We start from the raw sequence: 25,186 nt of genomic DNA on the forward strand, positions 1-25,186 counted from the left end.
ATCAAAATTTTCCAACAACAATTTCCTGCATGGACAGTTGGTTCAGTGGGCATTGCAGGAGTCCGCAAGGCGATGAATTCTTTATAAATAGAGTTCGTAAATGGCCTTGGAAACCTCTGGTGGCACAGTCTTTCCTACTCTCTAAGCACCGTTTAGTCTTTTGGTTATTTGCGCATGCTAAACTCCTTACTCGAGATCGGCTTACTTTTGTTGAAGATAAATCGTGTGTGCTTTGCAAAGGTGAGTTCGAAACTATGGCCCATTTATTCTTTTCGTGCCCTTTAGCGAAAAAAATATGGGATGCAATTCATCATTGGCTTGGTATGAAGAAATTGATGGGCTCGGCTACTGCAATCCTTCGTGCCTTCAGAGGCGTCTACCGTGGGAAGTACTTCTGTTGAATGAGACTACATAAATCTAGAGAATGAGACTACTTATGTTGAAGAAGCTATTAAGAAGATTAACATTGTATGTTTTCGATGTCTACCTAATGTGATTAATGTACTACAGTAATTTAGAGAGAGAGGTGTGATTTGAGTTTTATATTTTGTATCTCTCAGGATGTCCAGTATAGTTGTTCTTGTACTAACTTTTTACCTATTTAATGAAAAAATTAAAAAAAAAAAAGATAAATCTGTTTCTAGGGTTGATTTGGTGGATTTGGTCGTGTTTAATTATGGTGTCGATCCAAATCAAACTCGAGTTTATAAGCAGAAAATAGGATCAGTTACATATGCAAGTATATTTGATATACAATTCATTACGTAATAAAGTGAAAGGATATTGGAATTATTTTCGCTTAAAATTTATAATTAAGTTTTTATTTTGTTCATGATAGAAGAGAGATGTATCTTTGGGAAGAAATTACAATCCATTTCCGTCATCCCTTGTATTATATTACTGGACCAGCAACTTGATTTGCCCTGTTTCAGGATAAAATCCACCCAAAAACAAGATACCCCAACTCCTTCCGAGGGATGGGCTTTACCGAGAGTTCCACGTATTTGATAGTGCAAGAACATAAGAGAGACTACGTAGACTTGTTTGAGATAATGAAATTTAATTTAGCAACAATTATTTAGAATGGTAAGTTTTGTGTGTGATTCGGATGCGCCAAGTTGAATTCGTAGTCCACCCTAGCATAAAAGGCTTTACAATTATTGTGGTTTAAAATCAAAGCAAATTGAACTCGCTACAATGATAGGAACAATCAGATATAAACTACAGAGGTATCTGTCCAAATTCTACGAGTATAATTCAAAATAAATAAAGATCTGTTACTTTCTCTGCCAAAAATGCCAAAAATCTTACATACATATCTACCAGAATTCTTTAAGCACTAAGTTCTGTACATCTATCGAGACCAAAGTACTTTGATATCTATCATCATATTATCAAAGATTCAAAACTTGTAAGTAAACATAAACTATCAACCTCCGATATATCGACCTTCTTTCCTCGTTAAATGAGTAACAGCTATTCTTCCTCCTGCTTCGGGTAATATTTTACACAAAAGGATCACAAAGTTCCACATCTCGATTACCCGTTCCACCAGTTGGTTACCATGGAAATGTATTGCCCCAGGAGAGAATGTGCCATTTTCTTCAAATCGCCGTGGAAAGCGATAGAGTGCCAAAAATCATTGGACAAGGAAAATCGGCTTTCCAAGCTGCAACCCACCTCAAGAAACTGATTTTTAGTTAAGAATCATGGCGTAGTTGAGATTCCAATTTATGAACCTATAGAGATTCTTGCAAAGTTGACTAGAAACCTAGAACTTGTAGTACGAGAGTAAAAAATAAACCTTACCACTAACTCCAATGACGATATGGCACAACTGGCCCAAGAATGGCAACATCTTGAGGCATTTGGAGTCTATCACCGTCTTACCACAATGGAATTGTTGGGGAAGAATTTGAGGCCATTATTCAAAGTGGCTTCCATTCCTGGTGTTGTTGAACTTGCCGGGGCACCTTCTTGTCACCGGTTGAACATCAAGTCGTGAGGTCAAGAATGATGCTTTTTGAGTGTCCTTGAAAACGAGGAGCATATTGTAAGAGCTTCCATGGTAATATCAGAGCCCTGCAATCCAAATGGAGCATTGCATCATGCCAGTTGCTACAAATCTCGCCTTCCCAAGACACCAGTAGTATTTTGCTTCTTTTGTAATCCTTGTTGCCAAGCACCTTGAGTTCTATCACTGGATTGATCAAAATCATTGAATGAATTCTCAGTTCCTGGCTTCAAGAGCCGATGATAACCCCCATTCCTGGTAATTGAAGAAGTAATCGACTTCTCATCATCTTCTGATGGCGTGCCAGAAGCTGACTCCAGGTGCCGATCATGTGATCTATACCTGTCCGGACCTCAAGCCTCTAGCACTAGGTATCTGGGAAGGGAATGAGCCGTAAGTACTCGACTCGGTTGGAAAGAAATCTTTAGGCAAAGAATCCATATCTAAGTAACAATTTCTTTTTCTGGCATCAGCTATCAATGCAGCCCAATCTTCAGACTGCAACAGTGCATTAGCATTTCCCATTACCTGTCATGATTACAAGATAAATAATAAACAATTTCGCTTCAAAACAGTTAATTTGTGTCTGTAGGCCAATAAAAATGTGAGTTAAAATCATACCCAAAGAGCTCTTCTTGCTCGAGTAAGAGCAACATTCATTCTACGAATATCTGCAACAAACCCAACACCATGACTGGATGCTCGAACACAAGAAATTATAATGACGTCACGTTCTTGGCCTTGGAAAGCATCCACTGTATTGATATAAATGTCTTTTCCTTCCTCTGAATTCATTATATCCTTGAACTCTCGTTGAAGACATTTTAACTGCAGCTTGTACGGGGTGATTATGCCAACAGATACTTTACCAACCCCTGAGCTTTTTAGAGTTTTCTGAAGGTGCTCATACAGACAAACGCAGAACCGTGCTTCTTGTGAATTCTGATACGACATAGAACCCCCACGATGAGATTCACGGCCATGAGAGATATCATAAAAGACAAAAGGCCTCAATAAAATATCCTTGTGATACAACTCCTCTGGAAGATTTACAACACTCTCACTGTCTTTAAGACGCCCTTGATAGAAATACCTAGAAGGAAAATCCCTAATTTGCTGATGCATCCTATACTGCACAGATAGCAACATTGTTGGGCACCCAGCTAGCTGGAACCTCTCAAACAGGCTCCTACTGTATAACAATGTTCCGGCAGCCTTACTGATGACAGTAGCGGGAAGCTGTTGAGGATCCCCCACAAGCACGCAGCGAGCTGCACCAAGAGATAGGGGAGGTAGAACTGCTACTTCACCAGCCTGTGCTGCTTCATCAATCACAACCATGTCAAAGCCATGAGTAAGACGAGAGAATAACTTGCGTCCACTGCTTGAAACAGTAGTAAAAACGATCTCTGCCTCATTCGCAAAACTTGCCTCCAGATTAGTACGAGCTTCCTCCAAGTTAAAGTTGTAACCAGGACGAAACCTTCCTTCCAAAATGACCAGCCGAGACATCTCGACCAATATTTTGTCTCTGTTCTCTACTACTGCAGCAAGGTTTTGAAGTAAAGTGTCTCGATTTTGGTCTCGGGCCACAAGAACATCAGGGTCGACACCAACAGACCCTTGTGCGCGACCGGTGACTGCAGCAGCATTAAGTTCCCTTTGGAGGCAGGTTATCTGCTGAGATAACTGAGTTTCACGAACCCTCAAATTGTGCATCCATCCATAAACCTCATCACGGCTCTTCAGCAATAGTTGTTCAGTTCTGCGCTCTACAGAAACTGTCTGGGCAGCCCTAGTCTGGGAATCCACCCCAACTCTAGCCACATCAGGACGATAGATTTTCATTTCACCATCAATAAAACCACGATCAAGAACACGCGAAAGCAGTTCATCAGTTGCAGCATTTGAAGGAGCACACACAAGCATCCTAGGTTTCGGGCATAGTTTTGGAAGAATTCGAAACAGATTCTGATCCATGCTTTGAAGAACTTCATCAATGGATCCAACAGCAATACTATCCGAGCTGTTCTCATTGATTTGCTTATAGCTTTCAGGTGACAGTTTCTTTAACAATGCAGCATAGTAATGCTGATACTGAACAAGATGGATAACATTAAGCATGCCCCAGACTGTATGAGTCTTACCTGTCCCAGGAGGTCCCTGGACTAAAGTAAAAGGCCATGGATCCTGCCTCTTTGCCATACCATTGGATGTACCAGCAGCTGTATGCATCGCAGCCCACTGAATTGCCGCTAACTGGGGTCCATTAAAGTTTTTGCGTAGGTAATCTACAAAATTCGGAGTAAAGCATTCAGGCATGGCAGGTGGTTGCTCTTCATACTTCGGAAACTGGTCAGGACTAGGCTGAAGAATCGCATTTTGCATCTGAAAAAATACTTTACTTGAGCTATCAATATTGAAACATTACCGCTAACCCCAACAATAAGCACATAAAGGGAATGGATAAAAACCTGCAGATTAAGACGGCGAAATGCATGCAGTGCAACATATTCTCTCTGAGTGGTAGCAAGAGAACCAAGCACAGTCAGGTACCAGACACCCCCTGGTTGGAGCTTCCCCAGAATATGATCATCATTTTTGCTATATTAATCATTAATTGTTAAAATTAATAATCAGTTCATGAAAAGAAACTGCAAAATAACCAACAGACGCAGGAATACCATCCCCTATAAGGTCCGATCAGATCAAAGCTACTCATGAGGCCAGTGATTAACAATTGTCTTTGATATGTTCTGTTCACACTTCAAGTGACCAATCATAACACAGGTGTATTGCACTCAATGATATTAAGAGCACCAGAGCTTAGAAAGGAGAGAACATACACCCAAAAGCTTGGGCTCAAGGCTTACCGAGGTGCGCTCATTGACGTGAAGGGCACAAAGTAATATTATTGTTAAATTTAGATGTATGAAGAAAATTATTGCATGTGAAATTTAATGTGCAATTTACAAGTCATTGAATAACAATGAATCAAACTTTCTTTATAGAACAGAATATATAAATAATCATTGCCTGGATTGTACTTAAAAGTGCATAATCCTTCATTTGAGATGCTTTTAAAACAAGGCGCCGAGAGTTATACTTTATGTTTACGGTGTGCGACTCAATAAAGGGTTGAGTCTTGAAATGTCTCTTGGAGCAACGGTTGAGCCTCATTGCACCTGGAGCCTAGAATAAACACCTTGTGCATTTTTCGTAACTAAGAATGCACTTGTGATGTGCTTGGTTGAATATTCAATAAATGGTGGATCACATTCATCATTTGCAAATCTAGTAGACCGTCACAAACCAAGAAACAAATGGCAACAAAATGAATTGAGCCAAACTTCAAAGTGACGATTGAAAAACTGACTCACCCAGTGGAATCAAACGAGTCCCCGACATAAAAATGAAGGATTGCCCCGGTATGCTCACGGGTATCAATTGGCATATGTCGTCTAACAGTACCACAGACACGCCCAGTAACTGTCCCATCTTCAAGTACTGATGAGCTGTTCCTCTTATGATTGACTGCATTTCAGAAGACAGAGATTGAAAAAAAGAAGTTTTCCAGTTGATAAACAGAGTATAAGATCTAAAAGAGAAAATATAGCTTCATACACAAACCAGATGCAGGTTTAGGGGTGGAAAGAACTGCAACATCCCCTTCCTTGAATGCCCATTTGTGTTCATGCGGCGGATGCAGTATCACATCAAACCACCCTGCGAAAAAGTATAAAAAGAAAATTGAAAATATTACGATAATGATGTTATCAGGGATATGTTCTGTACGGATATTTAACGGGAAATTGAGCATGAAACTAGATAAAAATGGAAAAAAATATGTATCACTTTTGTCAGAACATGTATGGCCCGATGAAAAGGAGAACAATTGGAGTAAAATGTGAAGAACCCCACTTTTAGAAAACAAGAAATCCGAGCAGACAACAAGAAAAGGAAAATCAGCAACCTAGTATCACCATTTTCTGGATGCCAAAAGAGTAGCAGCTAGCTAACAGCAGACTGCTGAGTGCTGACTGCTCACTGCTGTAACTTAAATAGGATATCCATTAGGATGGAGAACCACACATCAGAGCAACTGGAATGCGAAACTTCTGCATTCTGATTGATGACTGAAATACTAATTAGTGAGACAGAAATAAGAACAAACAGATCAATACCCCTTTCTTTTCTTTCAATGCTTTTCACGAGGACCCTAACATGATTTCCTGCTGCTTCTGATGACTCCTCCCATGTACTGTAAAGTTGTGCCCGACATTCTTCAAAGAGCAAAGGTTCAAAAACTCTGATATATTCCTCAACAGATTCAAAACAACCAGGAACACATTGAAGCTCCTCATCTTCTGTTTCAAAGAAACACATAGCCATGAGCAAACTACAATACCAAAATTTGGAACATAACACTATAAACCAAACAAACTTCATCACTTATGTGTAGTCATTCACGTAACAAGATAAGAGACTATCACCTATTTTGATTGGTGGGCCTTCCTTACCTTTAAACTATTGTATCTGGTTCAAAAATTTTGGAGATAGAATATTTTAATTCCAGTATATGTCAAAGACATTGTGACGACAAGTACAAGGAAAGAATTCACAATCAATTGATTAGTGTTCGTGAAATTTCTGGATCCAAAAAACATTTTGGGAAGCTTTAATAAACCAGAATGCTTTATATTCTATGAAGGATTCTATGTCCCAAGAAGAAATACTCTGTCAGATTCTCATTATAAAAATTAACACTGAATTTTGACCCATATTATCCCCAACAAATTAAGTGACCAATATCTTAGGTATCCATACCAGTGCCTGTCCATGGGGTTCAATACTGAGAGTTCAGGAATGAACCACGCGACCACAAATACCTGAACTGTTCTAATTTTAAAGGCAGGTGTCATGAAGAATAAATTAACATGTAAATTGACACCTGAACGATGCTTTGGTACCTGGATGATGCCAAAACTTCTCATTTGTCACCTCACGTAAAAGGCGTTCCACTGAAGTATCTTGGTACTGGGTGTTTAAAATAGGTACCTTCTTGGAGGGTAATTTTTTAGCTGCCAGTTTAGATCCAGTAAAACTCTGCCCGCTTATAGATGGCTTCCTACCAGGGATTAATGAACTTTTAACAATCCTTGTATCAGTGGATGACTTCCATGAACCATGTCTAGAAACTGAAGCTATTTGTCCCTCGGAGATAAGATCTGTCGAACTATTCGAGCTCCTAGAGAGTCCTAAAGGCACAGAATTATTTTCTCCGTTAGCTTCATTTTTTAAGTCATTTGACTCAATCAGACTGTTTCCTCCATCACTTGATACATCAAACTGTTTTGTGTCCCTGTTTATAGGCTGAAATTGTTTATCCTCCTGTTCAGAAGATGGCATTGTGGCACGACCTTCTTTTATTGTCCGAGTTATTGTTGGTGCAGGAATATGCCTTCTAGGAGTTGGAGTTTTTAAAGCACCAACTTGCTTAACATCTTCCAGATTGAGGAACATGGTTTGTCTGCTGCGCTTCTTTCCTAGCATCACTTCCTTTTGTTGATCAAGCTTAGGACGCTTTCCATGATTATTTGCAAACCTCAAGGCATGATTTGCCTCAACTCCTTTAATTTCTCTTTGTTTTGCCTCTAGAACAGAACCTTCCTGAGCATCCATATGTACATTGCTTCTTTTGTTATTTGTTTCATGATCCAATCCAACTGAAGAAATGATATTTTCATTCTTAGCATCATGAGAATTAAGAGACATGTTTCCCTCACCCACCAGTTCGTTACTCCCATTTATCTCAGACATGCCTTTCTCCTGATAATGTTTACAACCACCAATACTTGATTCCTCAGGGGTAAAAAAATTTCTGTCAGTACCAACAGCACCCTCTGCATCGGACCATTCCCCCTCTTCCTTTTCAGCTTGTGCTTCTGCAGAACCTGATTGCAGGTTTAGAACAGCATTCACATCCTGTCCATTACTTGGTTTGGGCAACGGTGCAAAATTGTAGGTTGTGTTCTCAGACCTCCTTTCTTCAACAGAGTGATTGCTGCCTTTCTCAATCTGATGCCGGACAAAAGGTTGAAAACCAGATACAGAAGATGCATGGGAGAAGGCATGGTTATTTACTATCCCTTGGAAAGTAGCTGAGACAGAAAACAAGTCAGATGTAGCAGTACTTGAAGAAGGAACAGCCCTTTGAGGCTGGAAGAAGAAAACAGCATCATTATTCACGTCTTCATCATCGGTAGGGGGTTCATTAAGATCAAATAAAAGTCTTCCTTTGGAGCCCATTTCACATCAGAAGCACACAAGCAAATAGATATATCCACCAATTCTGGCGCTAATTATTATGTGATAAGCTTTAGAAGAAAATGGATATAAAATGCCAATCACAGAGACAATCGGCATAAATCTTCAGATCCCAGCTATGTTGGAACTAGAACTACAGGAAAGTTCTGCATTGAAATTGGGAAACACATATAAGAACCAAAAATATAATCATACTTATTACATACTATCCCTCAAGGGGTATCAACTGCCAAACAGCATCGGAAGATATAAAGTATGATTGTTCTTCAAAACACAATCAATCATAAAATGAAGGTTCTGCCCATAAAATAGAACAAGTGTTAACACCGTACAAAAGAAACATAAACATATTAACTTTAGAGCCTTGGTAATTGATTAAGAGAACGGTCAATCGACATAAATAAATATTAAAATTAGCTCCAGTATGTCTTCTCAAAATATTGCAATCTATTAAACCATTGAAGGAAAAAACATGTACAAGGCTCTGTCTCCATGAAAAACGAGTAGCTGTCCTTGGCCATCACGCTAATAAAAAAGGACTCTATTTGTTACTACTCAATAACTCTAACAATTTCATGTATCAAAAAAATTTAGTAATTTCGGGAAGATAAAATTTTAATTGCTACTTATGTTCTTTTGATGTTTAAGATTTCGATTTAAGTTCCAGAACTTGATATTGCCATCTGTCATGAAGATAATCATTCAGAAGGGGAAAAATCAGATTCCATCGAGGCATCTATTGGAAAGTGATATGCCAAATCGACACACCAGACAGCAACACAAGTGAATCCGAGTACCTAAATTACGTAGTCAGAAGTGACAACTGCAACCCCAGTCAACAACCCAGCCACAGACAATTAGCTCACTCGGGGTCGCAAACCCATTTCTTTCTTTGGACAAGGCAATACGCAAAGTAACAGAGCAACGAAAAATAGAAAGCTAATCAGTTATTTCACCTTTACTATAAAATCAAAACTTTTAATCCCTAGCACACAAAGGCCGTGCTGGCAAACCCTAATCCCCCCGCCCCATAATCAGATTAAATCACAAAACAACACAAACCATAAACCACCAACTTCCAAAAGAATCGTCGTCTCCCCAAATACCATAACTCGAAGGAAAACATCCTCGGGTTACAATAATTTGATACACGTCTTAATCGGCAATAGCGTTAATAAATAATTAACTCCAAATCACTCAATAGAACAACATTAGACGTATAATCCAGAAATCCGGGTCGGATCGAAACAAGTCCCAGCAAAAGATCAGCCAATCTCAATAGTCAAATGCATCACACAACAGATTTTCTTTCGATCTAATTCCACAGTAAACTGTTACCAATTAACGCTCCTCCCAATCCAAACCAATTAATTAAATAAAAATTTCCGCCATGAGAAGAGGAGAGAGAGTTTTACCTGAAAAGGGATACCGAATCTGGAGAGAGAAACAGTTTTTGAGGCAAAAACAAAATAGAAATTATAAAAATTAATTGCGATTTGGTATTATTCTGTATCTATAGGCGAATCGATAGAGACAGCTTAGAGGGCAAAAAGGGTAAGAGAGAGAGGCGAGAACTTGCACACAGCAGAAAGGTTTCGAGGGGTATTTATAGGCGACGGGGATGATGAGGGACAGTCACCGGGTAAGGGAATGTCCGGTTGACACTGGTTAATGTTAACCGGAAGGGGTGCTTTGGTAATTTCATGGTCGAAGATGGAGGTTACAGATGGTATTTCGCCTACTGAGAATTGTGTCAATCTAGTTAGAGAAAAAAAAATTGTGTGAGACGGTCTCATAAGTCGTATTTTGTGAGATGGATCTCTTATTTGGATCATCCATGAAAAAGTATTACATTTTATACTAAGAGTATTACTTTTTGTTGTGAATATCGATAGATTTGACCCGTATCACAGATCAAGATTCGTGAGATCGTCTCACAAGAGACCTACTCTTAGTTAGATCATTTAACATTGACTTTGTTGAATTTTCTTTTGGATGACATATAAATCATTCTTTTTATTTATTTTATATTAAATTAATTCTACGTGGTTTTCATGTATTTTATTATAAAAGAGATATATAAAAATAATATATTTTTTAAAAAAAATTATTCGTCGATTATTTAGAAAATACTTAAGATATGTTTGCATTATGGCATATTTATTTATTGATTTATTTAGATTGGATAAAATAATGAGTTAACTCATTTAAAAAGTTGAGTTTAAGATTAAATTATTTATTGATATATATAATTGGTATAGATTACCTTATTTAAATTTAAAAAAACGATTTATTTCCTTGATTATATTATCAAAAGTAATAATTCATAGCAATTAGTTTGAAATTATAACAAGGAAAGAACAAAACAAAAAAAAAATTATATCGGTACATAAAAACATATCCATATGTTTATCCAATTTATCCTTAAATGTAAAATAACTTCTGAATGCATCGAATAGGTAATCAACATAAAAAAAAATATACACAAAAACTTTTGTGAAACGTCATTTTTGTGAGACATTTTTTATTTGAGTCATCCATTAAAAAATTAATTTTAATGTCAAATATATTATTTATTATTATAAATATGAACAAATATATGTGATATCGTCTCATAAAAAATCTATTAAAAAATATATGCTGCGAACATCTTTTCGGTCAAAAATTTGAATATAATCTAATAATTTCGTGATCGAATAAGCATAGCCTATAATTTGAAATAATGGTATTTTTTTTTTGGAAAATTGGGAGATTAAAAATTACAATGAAACATTATCATAAACAATCACGTATATACCTAAAACACGTGTCTTGATTAATTGGAATTTGAAATATACAAAATCTAGTTGTTTTAACTGTCGGCTCACTACCGAACATATAGTTCCGTAGACAGGGTGAAATATACTAGCTTTTTTTTTTTAACAGTATCACGAATTTATATATATAAGATAAAATAGGTAGACTCGACTCATATATGTAATTAAAAATAATATTTTTAATATTATAAAAAGTAATACTTTTTATGTCTCATAAATACGACCCGTGAGATCGTCTCACACAAGTTTTTGCCTATGTGAAATGGTCTCATATAAGTTTTTGTGTGCGAAATAACAATTAAAAAAGTGCATACACACCAACGACTACATTGCACAATTAGATAAATTTGTTTTTGATTACTTATGATATTGATGTTTATTATTAATTTTACATTATGGACAATTGTAATTTTAGTCATATATTTTTGTTTCTTTACGATTTTGGTTTAATCTTTTATATTTCAATTTTGACATTTTTTAGTCTTTTTTCATCGTAAGTATTGATATTACACAACAAACATTAGCATAATTTCGAAGCCACGTGTTAGCCTCGTAGGTGTCACATCCGAGTCATTTCGGAAAAATGATCAAAATTGAAAAATAATATAGATATCAGGTCACATCACGACATAAATTTGACAGCTTAGAGTAATAAAATGATATTAAAACAAAATATATGGAACTAAAATTACATTATTATTTTACATTTTTTTAACCTAAACTACTAAAAACAAAACCTATATTTTTACTGTTTGCTGGCCAACAGTTACTCTGGTTTCATTTGATCTTTACATAATAATATAATGAAAATGCTGAACAATTTGAATAATTAGATGAAGAAAAAAAAAGATGACCAAATTATATACGTTTTTATTTCATCCTTTTCAAGAATTGATCAATTTTATTAAGAGTAGGTCTCTTGTGAGACGATCTCACGAATCTTTATCTGTGAAACGAGTCAACCCTACCGATATCCATAATAAAAAGTAATACTCTTGGCATAAAAAATAATATTTTTTCATGGATGACCCAAATAAGAGATCTTTCTCACAAAATACGACATGTGAGACCGTCTCACACAATTTTTTATCTTTTATATTAATGTTTGTTTATTCATCGTTTAGAATTGGATGGATCATATTTGTTATCGAATAATAAATAATTTAATTCGAAAGTAATATTTTTCGAAGGCTTGTTTTCTATAATGAATTGGTCTAAAATCTTTATAATTTGATTAATTGTTGTTCCAACAGTTATTTGAATGCTCCAATTGATGCAGCTTCCTCCGTCTGGTTTGATATATCTTATGATCATATGGCAATTAGATTTCAGTTTTCAAGGTCTTTTATTGTTTGGAGGAGTAGAGGGTCTTACAATGTCTATTAGATGGTACAAAAAATTAAGTTGTCACCTTTCATTTATGTCACTTCTCTATATGATCATATTTATTCGTGAAATATAATTAAGTTGGGTTTTTAATTTTTTACTATTTTACAGAAATCAAACATATTCCCAAAAAAAAAATTAAATACCAAATGGAATATTGACACGCGGGTGAGAAAAATCTCGGTTTAACTGAAATAAATTACTCGACCTATCGGTCAATCGGTTTTCTTTTTTCTTTTTACAAAGGTGTGTGTGTGTGTATATATAGTTTTGATATGCTGCACACCTACCGTGCACACCTATGTGAGCACCGATGATATGTCACTCACCCATTANTATAGATCGATTGTTGACCCCTCTATTTCTTGAACAAAACATGAGGTGTGTTTTTATTAATTGTTAATTGGCAATCTTTCTGTAATCATCAATTTATTTATTATTAAAATCCATCTCTAACGGGTCTTTTTTTGGTCACGTATGGAAAATGCATAGATATTTCTTATTCATCATATTTTGACTATCCAGATAATCACAAAAACTCTTAAGAGACAGTCTCACGAATCAATTTCGTGAATCTAATAGTTTATTTGGGTCATCCATAAAAAAATATTACTTTTTATGATAAGGGTATTACTTTTTATTGTGAATATCGATAGAATTGACTCGTCTTACATATAAAAATTCGTGAGATCGTCTCACAAGAGACTTACTCCCAGATAATTTAACGACTAGTCAAACCAGTTTGTGAATTCATAATTTGGTAAGTGAAATGGTACTTATATGGACAAAAGTATATTTAAAGGTTGAGATTTATTAATACATGCGAGTTTTATTATTTTGTCAGTAGAGCACACAAATATTGATAAATATTCACTTTTGAATAAATCATCGAGATAATATCAGTAAAATAACATGAAAGTTTCCGATAATTCAATAATTCAATTAAATTTAATTTGTACTACAAATTGAGAAGCTAATGGAGTCAACTTGCGGAATATCAAAGGTCTCTTTATTGATATAATTAAATTACACCAATATATAATTATGATTATTATTACTTTTATAAAGTAAAATTTCACAGTATAATATTACCTTTAATTTATATAAATCAAGCATATCGCCAAAAAAAAGCTGATTAAAATAAAAATTAAAAATAATGATATGTGCTAATGCGTGCAAATATGCACTAATAATCTATTAATTAATAGTGTAAGCCGATTAAATCAAGCAAAATAAGCTAATTTTGTTGTATTATTGGTTACACTTTTCGTTTTTATGAAAAATTACGATAATAGTGGGTATTTTGTAGACACATAGGCCTGACAAAGTACTTGTATTTGTCAGTTAACTGGACTCCGATATTAATTTGAAATGATGTCTATCTCGAGTTTATTTCAAATCGATCATAATAATCATGATATCTATATAAGTTAATGAATATATGAATTTGAAATCAATCCAATATAATTTTATTCAAACAATCAAATGAATTTGAAATTCATAACTTCAAATCTTTACGTCCAAACGCAATCAAAGGGTTTTAAAATATTTTTATTGTTGTTGATATTTTTGGTTTTTCTAAAACCATAATGTTGAATTAAAAGTAGTCGAATGATTGACAACAAGATGTGCTTGCTCCTTTGATTTCTAGACTTCTCGTGCCGTGAAAGACCTTAGCTGACCTCACTTCTTCCACGTGCAATCTGTCTTTGTGAGAAAATATTTATTGTTATTTTTTTGCCTAAGATTCTAAAAGTTTTTTCGAATATAATATTATTTTTTATATTACCGAACCCTCTGTTTTTTTTTTTTTTTAAATAATTTCAACTTTTTGCAATATTAAGAAGAGTTGTGGTCGACAGTTAGTTAAAGGATCAAAGAATTGGTTTTCAAAATTATATCTACATTTTTTAATGATTCAAGAACTCACGGTGAACTCTACGATGCGCACTAAATAAATTCTTGTGTTAACGCAATAACTTGTAAACCACGTCAAACAAGTAGAAATTATCGGGCAAGTCTTGTGTTATATGTTTGTGTGATAAGATGTTGGTAAGAGGAATCGAACTCCTGATTATTGACTAAACATTCAGTTATTTTACCAACTCAGACACCGATACGGAGACATTTGATATCCAACATTTGATATGAGAAATCAGAGAGAAAGGGGAGAAAGATGGAGCAAATTCTCGAAGAAAGATTCTACGTCCCCTAAATTTCATTTTCACTAGTTATATACACTCTTACTCTTAGTCACTACCGATGTCTAACTTATAGTATATTTGACATCAAGATCCAAATTTAGAACGATAAATCAGATTGAACAAAACATTTTTCAAGTGGAAGCCCATTAATATTTCGTAATTAGTCCATCCAAAATGAAAAGTCTAATTCCTATTATTTGCTGAAATGACTGAAATAATAAAATTAGGCCTTGAAAAGGACAACCAGACCAGATCAACCCCATTAACATACAACCTATCATGTCCATATTAAACTGGAAATATGGATATAATAAATTTTAAATTGCATTGTCTTATTTAGTGTCATTGTAATTTTTATTTATTTATTATTATATCGGACAAATACAGCAGTATCGTATTAAAATAGTGCAATGAGTTAAATGTTTGTCCGAAAACGATATCAGGACGACATGACAAGTTACAAGTCTATAATTTGCATAGTTCGTAGTCCGAAATTTGAAAAATCCTACTTTTCCTGGGTAGTTATAGTGGAAAGAAATACAATACATGATTTTGAAGCAGAAATCACTTCAATTCGGAACCAGAAATAACCAAATTTAAAAAAGTTCAATGAGTTAAATTCTTCTTTCGTCGTGATATTTCTTTCGAACATCTACTTTATTTAATTAATATTTTTAAAATAACATTAATATTAATTTTTTTAAAATTAATAAAATTATTTATTAAAAAGTAAGATTATTTTAAAAATTAGAATAATGATTTAAATAATGTAAAATATATTTAAAACACATTTATTTAACATGAAATTTTTTTTAATATTATTGAGTGGACTGTGAGACCCATAAGTAATGAGCTTTAATGTTGAAAAGAAGGTGAGTAAAAGAGATATGCTGTTATAATGAGTATTTGTCAGTGGACCTCACGATTTTTGATGAGTTGGTGAGTGTTATAACAAGTTGGAAGTATATAATTTGTATAGTTCGCAGTCCGAAATTTGAAAAATCTTCCTTTTCTTGGGTAGTTATAGTGGAAACAAATACAATACATGATTTTGAAGCATAAATCACTTCCATTCGGAACAAGAAACAACCAAATTTAGAGCATGAATGCTAAAACGTACAATTAAATTTGACAAGTTTTTTTTTTTTTGGTCAAATTACAATGTTAACTAGGTATTCTTTATCTTCTACAACCAAGTATCTATACCCTTCTTCAATCACCATCAAACCATCCTCATCCACGGTACTAAGATGCTCGCATGGATTCAATACGAATTCGATTACACGCCTTTCCCCGGAGTTCAAGCTCACACTCTCGAATCCGACCAACTGTCTCACCGGGCCTCTATCACCTGGTGATATTTTGTGTTTCATGAATAGCAGAACCGGATGCTTTCCTGTCATGTCTCCAGTGTTTTCAACTCCAACAAGGGCTGAGAACTTCAATTTGTCACAAATGTTGGTGGATATATCGGAAACCGACAGGTAGCTAGTCTTGTTTGAGGTTTCTTGGGTTGCTCGCGTAGTTGATATCAACTGATGATTCAAATGGATGGTGTTTGGTGTAGCAGGCATGAAGTTATAGGAATAGGTTGTGTAGCTGAGACCGTACCCGAACTCGAAAACTTTTGGACCCCGGTAGAATCGATATGTCCGTCCTGGATATCCTGAGGATGGATCAGGCCTCATTCTCATGTCTGTCATTGGTACGTTGATGAAATCCTTTGGATACCATGTCACTGGTAATTTCCCTCCTGCATCACATGAATAGGGCATATATAAACAAAAAATCAACTTCAATTTAAATTTGCTTCAGATCATTGCGACTTACCAGGATTATGGTCGCCAAATATGGTTTCTGCCACAGCAACTCCTCCAGCTTCACCAGGATACCCAGCCCACAGTATACTTCCAATCTTCGGGTCGTTTTTCACGAAAGAAACATCTACAGGACCTCCACACACCAGCACCAGAACCACGGGCTTCTTCGAGACCCTAGCAACTTCCCTAATAACACTCTCTTGCTGCCCTGGAAGCGTCAACTCCACGCGATCACGATCCTCTGTTTCTTGACTCTGATCCAATCCCATCACCAAAACCACGAAATCTGCATTTTTCGCCACATTAGCAACAACATTCACATCAGCAAAACCACAATTCACGTCATCACAACCCTTGTGGTACACGGTATGTGGCACATATTCTTGAAGTGCCTTGAGAATTTCCAAGGTTTTACATGGAGGGCCATCATAATTTCCACGAAGCACATATCCTGTATTAGCATTGGGGCCAATCACAGCGAGGGACAATGCTTTGGATCTTGGTAGTGGGAGGAGCTTGGCGTTGTTCTTTAAGAGGACGATGCCATTTCTCGCGGCTTCAAGGGCTAGTTGCTGGTGCTCTTGGGTGCAGACATGAGCTGCTCCAAGGCTTCCGAATAGCTGGTTGTATGGATTTCCATTGAATAATCCGAGCCTCATTCGAACTGAGAATAGATTGTGAAGAGCTCTATCTACTTCATATTCTGCCAACTTCTTTTGTAAGATTGCTGATTTGGTGTAGTTCTTTAAGTATGAACCGCAATTTACATCCATCCCTGCATTGATTTCAAATGTTTGGGAATCGTTTGTAGTAAGTTCAACAAGTTTAGTAGCATTCAATTAAGAGATATTATAACAATAACCCAGATATTCTAAGACATCAAATCAAAGGTCCAAACTCCAAACTAGCTCGTAAACAAATCGAATCAACTCACGAGTTTTTTATTCACAAAGGGATGTACTTAGCCTCATCCTCACAAATTTTTTTAAAATGAAATTTTATTTGTAATTTTTACAAATTCAAAATTATCCGCCTAAACTTCACTTTCCCGGTTTTTGATCAAACTTCTACGTCCACACTCGATTGGCTAACATGTTATTTGCTATATATTCAAAGTTAATGAACTTGATCCAATCTCGAGCATCTATAAATTTCAAGTTCAAATTATTTTTTTTCAATAATTAACGACACACATTTTAAAATTTATAGAATAATGTCATGCTTGTAACATTAGACATGGCAAAGTCATGAGTGTGGGTAACATCATACCAGCTTTGAGTACATCCGCAACTGTGTCTTCCGGTGATCTCGCATAATTCTGAACATCATGAATCATGGCCACAGCGTCACAATCTGATGTGATGTACCTGATACCAATGAGCTGAATTTTTTTAAAAAAAGCCCTTGCAAAACTGAGAATACATGAAACTACTAAACTACTGGATTTGGATCCTCTAGTATGTTGAAAACACAGCATTTGATGCAATGTACTTTTTACACGAGATGATCACATGATCATCTTGTGGACATCACATCATATGAGATAAATTTAAAAAGTTGTCAGATTAAACGAGATGATCATGTGATCATCTCGTGTAAAAAGTGTAAAACACTTGGTGCCGTGTTTTCAACACAGTAGAAGATCCAAATCCTAAACTACCTACCCATGGAAACCCCATTGGCGACGAGCAGTCGTAGTCAATAAGTTGTAGTCAGCACAGTTTGGAACTCCATTGACACGGTTGTATGCACACATTATCCCACTTGCTTTTCCTTGTTGAACACAGCTTTTGAAAGGTGGCTGATATGTATCTGCCAAATCTTGCTTGGTCACCTGTTGTTAGTTCCATCATTTCGGTTTTTAGAATTTGATTTTGATATCTAATTTCATATAAATTTCAATTTCAAATATATCCGCATTTTTAAACTTCGTTTTACGCTTACTACTATGTGTTCATAGCAGCTCATCAAATTTGAGCATTGTCATATACTTAGACTTAACACAAAAACTTGTTTCAAAATATATACATATGTCAATACATTCAACAATACATAGCATGGTCATAAAAAAGAATTTATCCCAAAGCAAACTATAAAAATTAAATATTGGATAAAAAAACCCAAAAACATGGATATGGTTGAAATTTAATATTTTAATATTGAATATTTGAATATTGAATGTTGAATATTTGAATGTTGAAAATTAGGTAAAATTAGGTGTTGAATATTGAAATTCGTGTGTGATGATGAAGGTAATGATGTAATTTATTTTTGGATTATTTGTAAAGATTTTCTATAAATAGATCCCTCATTTGTGAAAAAAATCACAATTGAGTTGAGAGAAAAATATTATAAAATGTGTAGTGTGATAATTTTGAGAGTTTGAGATTTTTACTTTTTACCGTAAATTTTTACTTTTTCACAGCACGTTATCAGCACGAAGCTCTAAAAGTCCTCCATATTTTTCCAAACTCCAAAACAGAAGAAAAAGTAACAAAAGTAATAATATTTATTTTACTGTTTATTTATTTATTGTGAATATACTTAATATATAATATAATGTTATAATAAAATAAATTTTTCAAAAACTTGTTATAAATCATGGGAGGATGTTAAGACGACATCCCACACTCCCGGTAAGAGATACCACAAGTATAAAAGTTTATAAGGTTTTTAAACAAAATATCTTATGACACCTCATTATAATATTGTGATATGATATACATAATTATTTAAAACATTACTAATATTATATACACCATATTATTACCATAAAATTATACAAATACATACATTTATTTTCTTGTACACCAACGGTCATAAACGGTAACAAAACGGCTAGTTTTTGCCTTATAAATATGATCTCACAAACATATTCAATCACTCCAACTTTCTCTTCTTCTTTAAAATTATTCTTCATCAAATTTTTGAAGAAAAAAGAAATGGTTTTCACAAAGTTATTTTTAATTACTTTGGTTATCATACTCACGAGTCTTGTATTTATCGGAGAATATCCTCCTCGTGTGTTTTCTTTATTTTTACGAATGCTTGTACTTGTTGTTTATTAATTACTTTGTATTGCAATATTCATTAACTAATAAAATGCATCATAATTCTTTTTAGTACCACCATGTCAAACTTGGCAAAGCTCGAATTCATTGCTCTTGATATTACGGGAAAGAATTATATGCCATGGACTCTCGATATAGAAATGCATCTTGAGTCATTAGGTCTAAATAAAACCATAAAAGAAAATGACATATGCACATCACAAGAAAAGGCAAGAGCCATGATATTTTTGCGTCGACATCTCGACGAGGGATTAAAATGTGAATATCTGATTGAAAAAGATCTCATGGCTTTGTGAAAGGGATTAAAAGAAAGATTCGAACATATTAGAAAATTTATACTTCCGACCGCTCGGGATGAATAAAATACGTTGAGATTCCAATATTTTAAGAAAGTCATTGATTACAACTCGACGATGTATCGAATAATCTCGCAACTGAAATTTTGTGGGCATGAGATTACTGAATTGGAAATGCTTGAAAAAACATTTTCCACTTTTCACGCATCGAATATAACTCTACAACAACAATATAGAGTGCGTGGATTTTCGAGATATTCTGAACTAATCGTCTGTCTCCTTGTGGCGGAAAAGAATAATGAGCTTTTAATGAGAAATCATCAGGCACGACCCACTGGTTCAACGGCATTTCCTGAAGTAAATGTCGTAAGCAAAAATGAATTTAAACCTGGAAACCAAAATCAAAGTTATAGACAAGATTTTGGTCGAGGACAAAATCGAGGTCGTGGTCGTGGACGTGGACGTGGACGTGGTCGTGGTCGTGGACGCGGCCGTGGTTTTGAAAATAATCGAGATAGTTATTTCTATAATTCATCTCAAAAGAGCGTCCCAAACCATCCACCGAAAAGGCATCAAGAGAATATGAGTGTTAATGAGAATCACTCAAAAAGATTTGAAAGTTCTTGTTTCAGATGTGGTACTCCAGGACATTGGTCCCGTATTTGTCGAGCCCCTGAGCACCTTTGTAAACTTTATAAAGAATCAATAAAGGGGAAAGAAAAGGAGACCAACTTTACTGAACACAGTGAACCTTTGAGTGGTTCAACTCATTTTGATGCTGGAGATTTTCTGATTGATTTCTCAGATAATGATCAATTTGATGGTGGAATAAATATGTAAAATATTTTATTTTTTATGTATTCGTATGATAATGTTTTATAGTGTGTTATATTGTATTGTATTTTATTGTCAATAATTTTATTTCATTGCATATTTTTTTGAAGTTCAAATATGGAAAATGCTACGAACCAAGCTGAAGTTTGCATACCTGATAGTGGTACAACGCACACTATCCTCCGAGATAAAAGATATTTCTTGGAACTAAAACCAACAAAAACAACGGTGAATACAATATCAGGTCCTGTAGACTTGATTAAAGGATGTGGTAAAGCACAATTTTTGTTACCTAATGGTACAAAATTTTTGATCAATGATGCTTTATATTCACCACAATCGAAAAGAAATTTGTTGAGTTTTAATGATATATATTCCCATGGGTATGATACTCAAACAATGAATGAAGGGAATGAGAAATATATGTGTCTTACCACATATAAATCAGGAAAGAAATATGTGATTGAAAAACTACCAATGCTCCCTACTGGATTGCATTATACACATATACGTCCCATTGAATCAAACATGGTAATTGATAATTCTTCAATATTAACCAATTGGCATGATCGATTAGGACATCCTGGTTCAACAATGATGCGAAGAATTATAGAAAATACACATGGTCATCCGTTGAAAGACCAGAAGATCTTTCAGAATAATAAGTTTCAATGTAAAGCATGTTCTCTTGGAAAACTTATTATAAGACCATCACCAGCCAAAATCCAAACTGAATCACCAATGTTTTTTGAACGTATTCAGGGTGATATTTGTGGACCAATTCATCCACCATGTGGACCATTCAGATACTTTATGGTATTGATTGATGCCTCCAGCAGATGGTCACATGTATGTTTATTGTCAACTCGAAATGTTGCATTTGCAAGATTACTTGCTCAAATAATAAAATTGAGGAATCAATTTCCCGATTATACAATCAAGAAAATTAGACTTGATAATGCTGGTGAATTTATTCCCAGACATTCAATGATTATTGTATGTCTATGAGAATCATTGTTGAGCATCCTGTTGCTCATGTACATACACAGAATGGATTGGCTGAATCATTGATTAAACGTCTGCAAATGATTGCTAGACCAATGATTATGAAAACAAAACTTCCTATTTCTATATGGGGACATGCAATTTTACATGCTGCTTCATTAATTTGCATCAGACCAAGTGCATATCATAAATACTCCCCATTGCAGTTTGCATTTGGTAAAGAACCAGACATTTCTCATCTGAGAATTTTTGGATGTATGTTGTATGTGCCTATTGCACCACCGCAACGAAAGAAAATGGGACCTCAAAGAAAGATTGGAATTTATATCGGTTATGATAGTCCATCAATCATTCGATATCTTGAACCTCAGACAGGCGACGTGTTCATAGCACGTTTTGCTGATTGTCATTTTAATGAGGAAATCTTCCCGATATTAGGGGGAGACAAGAAACATACCGAAAAGAAAATTACATTGTATATATCATCATTGTTACATCTGGATCCAAGAACACAACAATGTGAAAAAGATGTACAGCAAATTGTGCACTTGCAAAGAATAGCAAATCAAATACCAGATGCATTTACAGATGCAAAAAAGGTAACTAAATCATATATACATGCATTAAATGCTCCTGCTCGAATTGAAATTCCAAAGAAACAAAATGAACAAAGTCATGATGTCGTAAAACGCCTGAAGCGTGGAAGGCCAGTCGGTTCCAAGGATAAAAATCCTCGAAAAAGAAAATTCATAGAGAAACACAATGATCACAAAATAGAGAATGATGTTCCTGAAGAAACACATGATGATGAAAATGTTCTGTCAGAACCACAAACTGACGAGAATCATGAAATCTCTATAAATTATATTAATACTGGAAAAATATGGAACCGAAAAGATATAGAAGAAATTGATGATATATTTTCTTATAATGTGGCAATCGACATCATAAATGATAATGAAGATCATGAACCAAAATCTTTTGGTGAATGTAAAAATCGGCAGGATTGGATAAAATGGAAAGATGCCATCCAGGTTGAATTGGATTCGCTAAATAAACGTAATGTTTTTGGACCTATAGTCCTTACACCTGAAGGTGTAAAACCTGTTGGATACAAATGGGTTTTTATTCGAAAGCGAAATGAGAAAAATGAAATAGTAAGATATAAAGCTCGACTTGTTGCACAAGGTTTTTCTCAAAGGCCTGGAATTGATTATGAAGAAACGTATTCTCCCGTGATGGATGCAATTACGTTTCGGTATTTGATTAGCTTAGCGGTATCTGAAAATTCAGAAATGCGTCTTATGGATGTTGTTACAGCTTACTTATATGGATCACTTGATAGTAATATATATATGAAAATCCCTGAAGGATTTAAGATGCCTGAAACACAAAGTTCAAAACCCAGAGAATGTTATTCTATGAAATTACAAAGATCATTATATGAGTTAAAGTAATCGGGCCGAATGTGGTATAATTGGCTAAGTGATCACTTGATGAAAAAGGGATATGTAAATAATTCAATATGCCCTTGTGTTTTCATTGAGAAAACAACATCCGGATGCGTAATTATTGCTGTATATGTTGATGATTTAAACATCATTGGAACGAATAATGAAATTCAAGAAGTTGTGTAATACTTGAAGGAAGAATTTGAAATGAAAGATCTTGGAAAAACCAAGTATTGTCTGGGTTTCAAATTGAACAAAAAGAATGTGGAATATTTGTTCACCAGAAAAATTATACAGAAAAGATCCTTAAACATTTTAATATGAATAAATCAAATCCTTTAAGTACTCCAATGGTTGTTAGATCATTAAACATAGAAAAGGATCCATTCCGTCTATGTGAAGATGATGAAGATATTCTTGGTCCAGAAGTACCATATTTAAGTGATATCGGTGCCCTTATGTATCTTACAAATTGTACAAGGCTTGATATATCTTTCGCCGTAAATTTATTGGCAAGATTTAGCACATATCCAATGTAATATCCAAGCCTGGTGAACGGTACAGTTTAAGATTTCGTATGTTTATGAATTATTTGGTTAAGATTAAGTTTGATTTAGATGTTAAGAGTTGTGATTATAGGTCATAGTATTGTTGGTTATTATTGTTTTGTGGTATTGTTGATATTAGTTGATGGGTAGTTGTGTTGTATCAGCGTTGCGATTCGATTTTTGTTGCATAGAGTTGTTTTGGCCGAGAGCAGACCGCACCCGCGGTGATTTGTGCAGCGCACCCGCGGTCTTTATTGCATAATTTGTGGAATTGCCGAAGAGACACCGCACCCGCGGTGGGATAGGTACCGCACCCGCGGTCGTCGATTTCAGAAATTTGGTTGAGGTGCCGAAGGCACACCGCACCCGCGGTGCATGAACAGTATAAGTGTGTTTCGAGATTTTAAGTGTTTAAATGGATGAGTTGGTCTCATTTTTCTCATTCTTTTCCCTCATTCTCGATTCTTCAGTTCTTGGGAGACTAGGGTTTCTTCATTTCTTTTCTTTGATTCAAGCTACTTGTTGGATTATTGAGGTGTGATCAAGGTTCTTGTGGGTTCAAAGAGCTAAGGTAAGCTTGTGGTATGGTTTATTCTTGGTTTTGGTGTTGGGAGAAATCATGGGTTTGTTGATGGTGTTGGTTTTATGAATTTAATGGTATGAGTTTGTGATTATTGGGTTATTGATGGTGCAAATTATGGTTTATTGTTGTAGGTTGTGTACCAAGGGTATAGATTCAAGGTTCCAAGTGTAGTAAGTGGAATTCATTTCCTTGTGCTCACATGATAATATATGTATTGTGTTTCAATGGTTTTAAAGTGTTATTCCCTTCCATTTGATTCATGCTATGTATTAATACACCTTGTTGTATATTAGAAACATTCTTATGTCTCAATTATGTTAAAGGGAATACAAAAGAAAATAGAGTCTTCAAAGTGTTTGTTTTAATGCCAAAGAGAGAATTCAAATGTTTTATTGGATTGATAGATACATAGTCAGAGATTGCATGCAATAAGTTGATCAACGACCATAGGCTTATATCCCTCAGAGTTATCGATTCATATCGATGGGATAGAGGCACAGAGACAGAGATACTATATAGATATCAATCCAACAGAGAAAAGAGAAATACCATCGTTATTGTTATTCATTCTATGATATTCATGTTTCAGAGTTGATGGTATTTAATGTTTTCAAAGCCACGTTTTACAGAGTATGGTATATGTACATTGCTATGTAAGAGTTCCACTTGCTGAGTTTTATACTCATTTCAGTTATTCATGTGATGCAGATAAGAGTGACGGGCCGGGACGTTGATTGGAGCCGGGGTCATATGCATAAGAGAGGGAAGGAAGAAGACTATTTTGCAAGTATTTTGACATGATCACAAAAATGATGTTTTGTATTTTGTTGC

The 25,186-nt window shown here is 34.9% G+C and overlaps 1 protein-coding gene and 1 pseudogene across 1 annotated transcript in view; both read right to left on the reverse strand.

Annotated features, from left to right (window-relative positions):
- Positions 1-1,263: 1,263 nt before the first annotated feature.
- LOC140961514 (probable helicase MAGATAMA 3) lies at positions 1,264-9,911 on the reverse strand (annotated as a pseudogene).
- A 5,865-nt stretch (positions 9,912-15,776) lies between these two features.
- Positions 15,777-25,186, reverse strand: part of LOC140961472 (probable beta-D-xylosidase 7) — a 12,586-nt gene continuing 3,176 nt past the window's right edge. Inside the window, exons 3-6 of the mRNA XM_073420012.1 lie at positions 18,232-18,401; positions 17,837-17,934; positions 16,578-17,342; positions 15,777-16,500 (exon numbers count right to left, since the gene is read on the reverse strand). Coding sequence (XP_073276113.1) covers positions 15,899-16,500; positions 16,578-17,342; positions 17,837-17,934; positions 18,232-18,401 — 1,635 coding nt within the window. The 3' untranslated portion in view covers positions 15,777-15,898. The remainder of the gene's footprint in view (positions 16,501-16,577; positions 17,343-17,836; positions 17,935-18,231; positions 18,402-25,186) is intronic.

Source organism: Primulina huaijiensis, chromosome 16, assembly GCF_012295235.1.
Source record: "Primulina huaijiensis isolate GDHJ02 chromosome 16, ASM1229523v2, whole genome shotgun sequence".
NCBI classification, from domain to species: domain Eukaryota; kingdom Viridiplantae; phylum Streptophyta; class Magnoliopsida; order Lamiales; family Gesneriaceae; genus Primulina; species Primulina huaijiensis.